General features: G+C 39.6%; 1 protein-coding gene across 1 annotated transcript in view; it reads right to left on the minus strand.

Annotated features, from left to right (window-relative positions):
* The window catches only part of atp8a2 (ATPase phospholipid transporting 8A2), a 104,492-nt gene extending 95,719 nt beyond the window's left edge, over window positions 1-8,773 (minus strand). Inside the window, exon 1 of the mRNA XM_036558187.1 lies at window positions 8,603-8,773. Coding sequence (XP_036414080.1) covers window positions 8,603-8,669 — 67 coding nt within the window. The 5' untranslated portion in view covers window positions 8,670-8,773. The remainder of the gene's footprint in view (window positions 1-8,602) is intronic.
* Between the last annotated feature and the right edge of the window lie 1,572 nt (window positions 8,774-10,345).

Genomic DNA, 10,345 nt, shown 5'->3' on the forward strand with positions numbered 1-10,345 from the left:
TCAAATTTTGAGTATATTATCCTACTGAACTGACCCACAATGCGCTACAAGCGGAAACGACAAAGCTATTCACAGCTGAGAGATGCTAAATGGACGCTGAGTTGAGCGATCCTACTACTGCTGCTACATCTGACGTACATTAGCTTACATTAGCTTAGCAACATCAGACAGGTTTGATATCGCCTAAAACCCGACATCCTGCTCGACACGCACAATACAGCAAAACAACAGACTAGCCATCTCAGTTTTTGAAACGCTGGAAAAAATGACAAACAACAGAATCAAAGTGCAAAATATAATTCAAATTCGAATAAATAATGGAATTCATTGTCTTGGACAACAGATAACCAACCGTTCACTGTTGTCAAGGATGTTTGATGTCATGGCACATCCTGCAGCCTGCGTGCTGTAATAATTTTAATAAGTTAACTTTTGGTAAACTGTTTTTATTCATTGTCAGCTCAGTTTCGGCCTATTGAAAGCAGATCCAGCTCTCAGAGAGAGCATGTAAAAGCATGTAAAAGAAGTGAAACAGGGTTTGGGTGAATGGCTGCCCAACAATGCAATTCTATGTTATAATCTAGGTCATGTTTAGTCTGGGAGCATGTCTGCCTGATAACACATCAAGGCAGCCAACCAGGATCTGTGTGATGTCTCGTAACTCCACTGAGTGGCATCTAATCCAGGAACAATTCTATGATGAAGCTCTTGCGAGTTGTTCACTTGATGGGATCTTCATCTGTGAGCACTGAGACGACAACATAAATAACATTCATAAGCAATTTTACTGTCCTAGTGACAGCAGTAGATGAGTAAAGATGCTTTCTTTTATGTGAAGCCCTGATCTTTATTGCTCTGTGGCCAGTTTAAGTGTCTAATTAAAATAACACAGCACACAGAGGAGCAAGCCAATCAGTTCAGGAGAGATGCACGTCACAGGGTGGTAAAGTGCCCCCTCATGTGGTCATATCATGTAAATGCAGAGCAATGGTTAGCAATATGTTGTAAAATAGATAGTTCCGGTTGTATTAATGCACTTATTAAAGGGAATTCCACCAATGTTTCAAAATCTCTATATAATTAAATAGCTGACATGTGGTTGGTGTGAAATATGTCGTTCTAGAGAAACTTACTGAGTCAGAATTGTTCACAGTGGTGGTGAAAGAAACCAGACGTCCGAAGCATTTCATGCTCTAATAGCTTCCTTATGAAAAATAGTAACAAACAGATCATAACTTAGACAGTGTTTTACAATAGCTTTGCATGAAGGTTTTGGCTGAAAAAAAAAAAGTAATACATTCATGGTGGAGGGATACGCGAGGGTGTTGTTCGGCAAAATAGTACCCAAAGTAATATATCTGTATTTTACCATCAGCAACATTACATATAAAAACTCAGAAGATGTGTAGGTTCACTGGTGGTTTTGGATAGTAAATAAAATGTCCATATTTCCATTGTAGAAACTGTGACTCCTGGTTCCTATCATCACCACTGAAAAGAAACCACTTCACATGAAACCACTCCGAATTACTTTGTTACATCTCATCTCCCCTTAAAATACTCATCGTGCTGGCTGTGGAATAATCTTCCTTGCCGGAATTGTTTATTGTGACCACTGAATTATTTATTGAACAATTTATTGATGTATTTTATCTTGTTGTATTTTTTTCTTTGCATCGTGCCTAACAACCTTTCTTATCAGGGGATTCCACAGTATTTTCACAACTTCTACATGATTAAACCATTGTGATGTTAATAAAGTCATGGAGTGGTTTGATGTTAAATGGATTATTTTAGAGAAACTTACCTTTACAGGTAGTGATAAAGGTGGTGATAAAATCCTGGGGTTGTGATGTGAACAACACAACAATAGCAATTTTATTTACTAGTGAACCTACATGCACTTTTATATGTGAAGTTGTATGAAAATTTTATCTCAGAATCACAATAAAACAATGTTTCAGGCATCATTCAATGTGTTATGTGCTACCATTTAGTGTAACAGGGCACTAAATGCTTTAGACGTCTGGTTCCTGTCACCACCACTGTGAAGAACTCTGAGTCGGTAAATTTCTCTAAACGAGCATTTAATATCAAACCACTGAATTTTTTTTAAAAAAATGGTGGACTTCCCCTTTAAAGGTAACATTTTTTTTCTTCTTCTATAAAAACTTTTTGAGGATAATGGAAATTTATTTAAAAAAAGAAGACATCCATCTCTGATGTCCAGAGGATCGTGTGAATTGCACTGCTCCTCGGTCTCTGTGAGCAGACCTGAAGGAGAGAGAGGCAGCTGTCACTCACCTGCTGGGGGCGTGACAGTTTGAGTGGATTAATTAAGAGATCGCCCTTCACCACTTAAGATAAGGATAAGGGAACAAAGTGCTGCTTTAGGTGTGCAGCCTTGGTCAGCACTTTGCTTGAGGATTCAACAGCACAGCCGACAGATAAACCATTATCATATACATATACAAATCTCCAAGCAGGTCTGGTCATAGGGTAAGCATACCTAAGCTGCTGACTGGTGCATCAAATGCCTAATAAAGCTGGGATTTTCCTGCATGTTTGGTCTGACAACACAGAGATAATGGCTACATTAGCTATGGAGTTTCACTGTTGTTCAGACAATAGGCTTCTTTTTACCAACACATGCACGCCCTGTTTCTATTTCTGGAAAGTGCTGGTGGCAGAGCAGACGGTTGAGGCCCTCTACACAACTGCTGCCCACAGGGAGGGTCAAAGTCAGGGTCAGCCGAGATGAGTGTTTCTCCTATTCTAACATACACAGTTCAACTCATAGAAGCCTCAGGAATCAGCTGATGGGCTATAGGGCTGTCACGAATCATCAGTTGGAATCGGTTATCACTGATTTTGTTCACACACGTAAAAAAAAATATATATATATATATAATAAGTAATAAGTATTTTGCCTACTTTATACAACATATTTCAACAGTACTGGACAGTATACCATATTGAGGCTTACATGTCTTAGCAGACAGGGTTCCCTTTATTAGGCCTATTTCACCATCTAACAAATCTAGCTAAAATCTGTTCTTTGTGTCACATATTGTATACTGTATAGTTCTTAGTCTTTATTTTTCATCTGCTGATGAATTATTTCATAGCACTGCAACATAACTCACTAAAACTGACGTCCAAACGTGACGTATGGAATACTGCAGCTGCTGTACTGTGACTTACTCAGACTAGTTGTAATACTAGCTATTGCAGTTATGGCCTAAATGTGGACATCTGAACATTGTGAATGACATTCAGGAAGCTTTTTTACTTTGTATGTTGAACCTTTACAATCAGTAAAGTCTTAAACTTAAGGCCAAACTCTAAATATTATTCAAATAGCCTGTTAGCCTGTTAGCAATCTCCTGAGGTGGCTGCTAAACAGAGCTGTGTTCTTACAGACAGTATGTTAACTTTGGTTTGAGGCCTTTTATTTCATATACAAGAAAACTGCGAAACTGCATTTTCTTTTCTAAGCCAGGGGTTTATTTTACAGTAAGGGAAATGCAGAGCCTATTATGACGTTTTCTGAAGAGATTCACAGAACCTTCCAGGTGAGAATTGTGATGCATTGAAGAACCAATGTTCTGGTGTTTTCCCAACCCTACTAATAATGTCACATTATACAGATTCCAGTTACCTATCTCTACATCCGATTCACAGATTCATTAATTCACAATCTTACTCTCATTTCCTCAACATAAATTGACTTTTTGAATTCAGCGAATGAGCCTGATGTCAACTGTTCCAACTCGCTAATGGATTCTGACTCATCTAAGTGCAGGACTGGCAAACAAAAGAGGAAGTGTGCGATAGCTATCAGAGAGAAAATATAAGAGATTCAAAAAGGTTGTTCTTTAAACATTGTTCGGTTATACTGAGACAAGGTCATCATTCAAACCTGATTAGACGTTTTCAGTCTGAACCATGCAGAACTAGTTCCATTTAATAATTCAAGTAAAAGTTTGAGGACATTTTTTATTAATTTTGCTACTTCCGCTCAACTATATGAACTAGAACAGTGTTCTGCTTATTCATAATTTTGAGTTTAATTTCATGCTGTTCCGTTAGCTCAGCTCCTGAACTGCTCCTTAGGAGGAGAGGGCAATTTGGCAAAAATATAATGCACGACATGGATTACAATATTTAATTTTTCTAAGGTTTGATAAGTTGGAACAAAACAGCAGTGCCACATTATCAAAACTATAACAAAAATATATCAAACTATGAACACAATCATTTTTATTTAGTGTTTCACGTACTGCACTGCACCGAATCTAATTAAACAGGACTAACTATACTCACTTTATAATGAAACATGCTGGTCAAGGTTCTTCAAGTATATACTTAAAAAGACGGTTCTTCATGAGATCTTTAGTAAAGAGAATGGTTCTATTAAGAACCATTTCATGCTTAAATGGTTCTTTGCCTGGTGAAATGGTTCTTCAGACTGATGGAGAATGTGTTATATATGGTTCTAAACAGAACCTTTTTGAAAATGGTTGTATATAGCACCAAAAAGCATGACATCATAACAGTACAAGCTTGACACCATAACAGTAGAAGAACTTTTGGTGCTATATAGAACACATGGTTCTAAAAAGAACCATTCTCTTTACTAAAGAACCCTTGAAGGGTTGGAGGAGGGAGAAGGAGTAACATGATGTGCAGACAAGCCTATAAACCACTAACACAGGCTTTCTAAATCCACATGTAAGCTAAATGTACACACAGGCAAATTTAATGTATTTACCTATTCAGTGCAGATGTAGAGCAGCCAGTTTAGATGGAGTCTGGCCATTTCCTATTTCTCCTATTACACCAAAAACATCATAACTAAACGGTGGAGGTCGCAGGCAAGGCAGAATTAATATTGCTAGATGGCTAAAAATGTTAAACATTTTTCTAGTGTTTCATGCAAGCTTCATTTAGGGAAGAAGAAGAATGCATTATATTACAATAAAGGTACCAGCGTATGTCAACTTTTCTACAGCAAATATGTTTTGGGCAGTAGGACGCTAGCATTACTGATAGTGATGCTGCTTTCAAGCGCAAACTGGGCAGCAGTTTTTTTTCCACAAGAGGAACTCATTTACCCAACTTCGGTGTTCATGTGGTTTATGTGGGAAGTCAACAAGTCAACAAAACTTAGGGGGTGTGAAATGCTTGTAGTTTAATAGCCAGCAATCGGCTATCATCTATCGATTTTTGGCCTATTTTACGAGTGCTGACATAACAAACATAAAATGTGGGTTAATTGTACATTTATTATGTTTCTTCAAGCTTCTTTTCTCCGCCATAATGACAGTGCTGTTTATGTCACAACTCTGGCCAATTACCCAACTTCATCATCCAACATCTAAAAGTGTTCATGTGTTGCCTAAAGGTTTTTTCAGAAAAATCTGACTCCATTTCATGATTGATGTGCGAGTTGATTGGCTGTGTAAAGCAGCGTTCACATTAGCACGGATTTTTTTTTGGTATGTCTCGGCCATTCACTTGAATGGAGGTGTATTCTTCCCGTTCTGTGCCATGATATGTGGCATGCAAATCACAGCGTGCAGTGGCAAAAGGTCAAATTTATTGAACGCACAGCCATTGAAGGTAGCCTATTTTTAATATACTGGAGCTATTTCAAAAGGTAGAATATTGAAAAATGTAGTCTGCATTTCAGTTTTTCTTAGATAATAAAATAATCAGTTCAATTATTGATTTAATTATTTGAGTTCCTCTGATGGGTGCCTGAGCAGGTACATCCTACCACAGTACAAAGTAGAGCACAATGCGACAATGGGAATGCTTTTTAAAGTGGTTTGCAGCATCAAGTCCTGTAACAGTTGAAAGTTGTTAATAGTATGACAGCAGTGTTTAAACATTTTATGCAACTCTTTGTTAAGAAAACAACTGAATTTGTCTGTAAAACAAAAATACATATGTTGTGCCCAAAATGGCCCCTAATCACTACCCTATCAATACCCTGCATTTGAAAATCTGGATCACTATATACAGCACTATTATAGGGAACAGAATTTGTGATGGTAGTAAACTCTACATCATACAACAGCAAATTCCGTCGCATAAACACTATAAACATCAGGCTACCAGTCCAGTATAACCGCTGAGTCTGACTACACACATGAGAAGACTCTACTCACGTCTGTTACAGGTCTGAACAGAGGTCTCTGGAGATGCTGCCATCACAGCTGGGATCGGTAAACATACTCAGAGAAGTTGCTTGGAAATCTTCAAACCAAACAGCGCAGTGCATTATGGGTATCCCCTTTCCGCTAGGGTACATCAGTTGTACTAGAGCCAGTGTGAAGCCCAGTCTCGCATCCCCATCCTGATTTCACTTCCCAAGGGACCCTCTGCCAGAGTTAGCAAGTTAGCATGTTTTAATTACCATACAGTTAACTGCAAAACAAAAAATACTGCAGTTCACAAAAAGGCACATACATGTCTACCTACGCCTTTTGAGGTTCTGCCATAATTTGTCGATTGACAGCTGTGATATGTATGATTCATCCAATAACACTGCGAAAACCACGACGGGGAACCAAGGGAAGTGAAATCAGGACGGGATGTAAGATTGGGCACCACACTGGTTTAAGGGGAGCCTGGTCAATCCCTATTTTCCCCGTTGTCGGGGTGAATGGGGCTGAGCAGTTGAAAACAAAATGTTTAAATTAGTTTCTAACCACTTGCCCAGGACCGTCCTTTAAGTTTAGGAAGTAAAAGAACATATTTCACAAAATAATCAAAGAAAACCTTTGAAGTTTCTTGTTTCTTCAGCAAACGTGTTTGGGGCAGTAGAACGCTAGCAATACTGCTATTAAGTGCTAATTGGTTAGCATTACTGCTACTGAGTGCTGATCGGTTAGTATTACTGCCTCTGAGTGCTCATTGGTTAGCATTACTGCTACTGAGTGTTAACTGGTTGGCGATCGGAGCAGCTCATTGGCTGAGGGAAGCGGTTCATGCTCACTGACGTCATGAAGGTACATGCCATAAAGTCCTATAACTGTTCAAAAGCACTCAAAAATATAACAGCAGTGTTAAATGTTTCATGCTGTTCTGTGTTTAGGGAATGAATTCATTCTTCTATATGAAAATGTTTCAGCATTTACAAACTGTGACTTTGCCAAACTGCTCCATATCAACTTACTTATTTTGGACTTGCTTGAGAGCGCCCTCTAGTGTTTGACAAACCCGGAAAACATTACAGAGTGGCGATTCCAGGGAACTCGTAATGAGGAGAATTAATCCCAAATGAATGGGTTAAGATGGTGCATTTGAGCAAAATCATAGTTTAGAAATGCTTAAACATATTTAATATAAAAGAATACATTCATTTCCTGAACACAGAACAGCATAAAACATTTTAACACCACTGTTAGATTTTTAAGAGCTTTTAAACTCCAGTTATGCAAGTGTAAAACGGCGCCTCATGTATGTTCATGACGTCAGTGAGCGCGAACAGCCAATGAGCTGCTCCACTCACCAACCAATCAGCACTCAGTAGCAGTAACGTTAGTGTCCTGCTCCCCAAAACCTGTTTGCTGTAGAAAAAAAGGAAACATACAGGGGGGTTTTCTTTGCTTTTTTAGTGAAATACAAACTTCTGCTTTCTAAAATTAAAGGAATGTTCTGGGCAAGTGGTTAGAAACTATTTTAACTTTTCAATTTACCCCCATTCATTGAGGACTCGATCGCAGACGCCCTCTGGCGTTTTGCTGTCATGTTTTTGGTATAATGGGGTAAACAGGAAGAGGCCCGGCACCTCATAAACCGGCTCTGGCGGCTCTGCTAACTACCAATACTCTGGTTGTACCCTTTTTACTGTGGGATTGTTTGAGTGCACTGGATCTTCTGCACTTTTCGGACACCACTATAAAACGGCGGAACCCATTATACACTATACACTATGCACTATATAGAGAATACACAGTCTGGAGCAAAGCTCTATTTTTCACAAACTAAAATATTGCACAAACGCGCCATAGATCCCCATTTATTTTGGACTTCCTCGAGCGCCCTCTAGCGTCTGACCAATCCAGAAGAGATTTCTGAGTCGCAGTTCTCCTCACTAGAAATGTCCTCGTTTAAAAAAATCATATTACTGTATTAAACAGGATTTAAAAACCATTATAAGTGTATTAATTACTGTAGTATGTACATTATAGCCGTATGTGGTGTTGGGACGCAGCCGTCTGTGCAGAGCAGCAGTAATGATAACAGTAACCCTCAGCAGCAATACGACCTTAGAGCGCCCCCTATCCGTCCACTAAGCGCAACGGCTGCAGCGGCAGCCCGGTCACTGGAAACGACACGAAACGGAGAGAACACGAAATGAGAAAGGCTGGAAACGTGTGAGTGCTGAGGATGCTGTGGATGGAGGCGATGAACAGGCCGTTTGTTTTCCTGGTCTCTGTATGGGGGTCAGGTGCGCTGACCGAGCGGCGAGTCCTGTACCACACACCGACACTGTGCTTTCCAGAAACGCGCATTAGAGCTGCCAGAAACGCTAATCTCGATCACACAGCCGCTCTGCTGCCTCTACCCGCCGTGTCGTGTCGCCTACCTCCCTCGCTGTGGATCTTCTTCGGTCGCCGGTGAAAATACATCCTCGCCGGGTTGGCGGAGGGCATTTGCCCGCACGAGCGCTCAGGAGGAACACGGCCGGGTAGAGGGCTCGAGCACCCGCGGCAGCTGCAGCATCATCGTCACCGCTGATGTCTGGAGATCTGGAGATTTGGTGGGTCAAAGCCTCGGGGACGCGCTCCGCTCTGCCTTTTTTTCTCCGAACAGTCCGTGCGCGCTCCCGACGCGAGTCCTCCACTGACGTTACGTCAATGTAAGCCCCGCCCACCGGCACTGAGGCTGAGCTTCACAGCAGAGCGGGATTAAAACCCACCGCACTCAGTGCCAATTAGTATCATGACGAACTAGTCTTAGTGTTGCTGTGTTAATCCAGGGGCAGCTGCACAGTTTAGTGTTTATTATTATAGTTAATAATATTATTACAACACTGTCATTAATAAATATTACATTTCATTACAGCAAAACATACATACACTCATACATTTTATTGCTAATTAATCGTTATTGCTATTTATGTTTACTACTTAATAATTTACCACATATTTCCTTTCATTTTTTCTAGCTTTTTTTGTTATTATACACTCTTCAAAAACCATGAGTTCTATATAGAACCATTTTATGCTTAAATGGTTCTGTGCATGGTGAAATGGTTCTTCAAATTGATGGAGAATGTGTTGTATATGGTTCTATATAGCACCAAAAAGGGTTCTACCATTACGAAGAACCCCCTTTCTAAATTCTATAATTTATCACAATTATTTCCTGTCTTCTGTAAAAAGCTGTATTACATGTATGAAAGGCGCTATACGAATAATGGTTGTTATCATTATTAGTTTAATTATGACCAAAACAATATCTGATTGTGTTATGCTAGATGGATTAAAACCTATTATAACAGTGTAATAATTATTATTAAATTCAGGTTAAAATGACTTTGTTAGACCAATCCAGGTGCTGGATTAAAACCCTTCAACTGGACATTTTATACACTGCATATGTCACACCTACTAAACCTTGTAACTGAGTGAATTCAGTATTTGATGAGGAAAATCACTAGACTGTGCTGGACTGCAGCCCTCCAGGAACAGAATGAATGACCCCTGACGTAGCGCATAACTCAAACACTGTAGCACAGCTGCAGCTGCATTCTCGGACAGCTGTAGCTCTACAGGGTTTGGTGTTTTTCCAGCTCCAACACACCTGATTCAACTCATCAGCTCATTATAAAGCCAATTCTGTATATTTGTTTACTGTAGTTTTCTATTTTATTCCATTCTAGGTTTTCAGTTTTTGCCCTTTTATTGTTCCTTCAAATTTGCTTGTTTGATTTGAACATGATCTGCATTTCTCTCTAGGAAAAATGCTATTCTATTAAATTTCTTTCTCTTACCCCAGATGTAGTCACCCAGCTGGGGCATGTTTGGTGTCCCAATTTTGTTTCTTTAGTTTAGCATTGGAGCTACAAGGCTAACATTGCTGACAAACACTAGAAGCCGATAGTCACCCAAATCTTTTTTCGTAAGTGCTTCCCCGAAACTTTTCTCAACCTGCTCAAACCACACTTAGCTCTTAATTAAGGTGGCACTGACTTGTTGATGTGGTTTAGCACACAGTATGACTTACAACTCTAGACAACAGGTGTTCACAGTAAGTCATACTGTGCCCTAAACCACATCGACAAGTCTGTACAACCTTAAACATCTGGAAGTGGTTTGAGTGGGTT

This window comes from Colossoma macropomum, unplaced genomic scaffold, assembly GCF_904425465.1.
Source record: "Colossoma macropomum unplaced genomic scaffold, Colossoma_macropomum, whole genome shotgun sequence".
Lineage (NCBI taxonomy): Eukaryota > Metazoa > Chordata > Actinopteri > Characiformes > Serrasalmidae > Colossoma > Colossoma macropomum.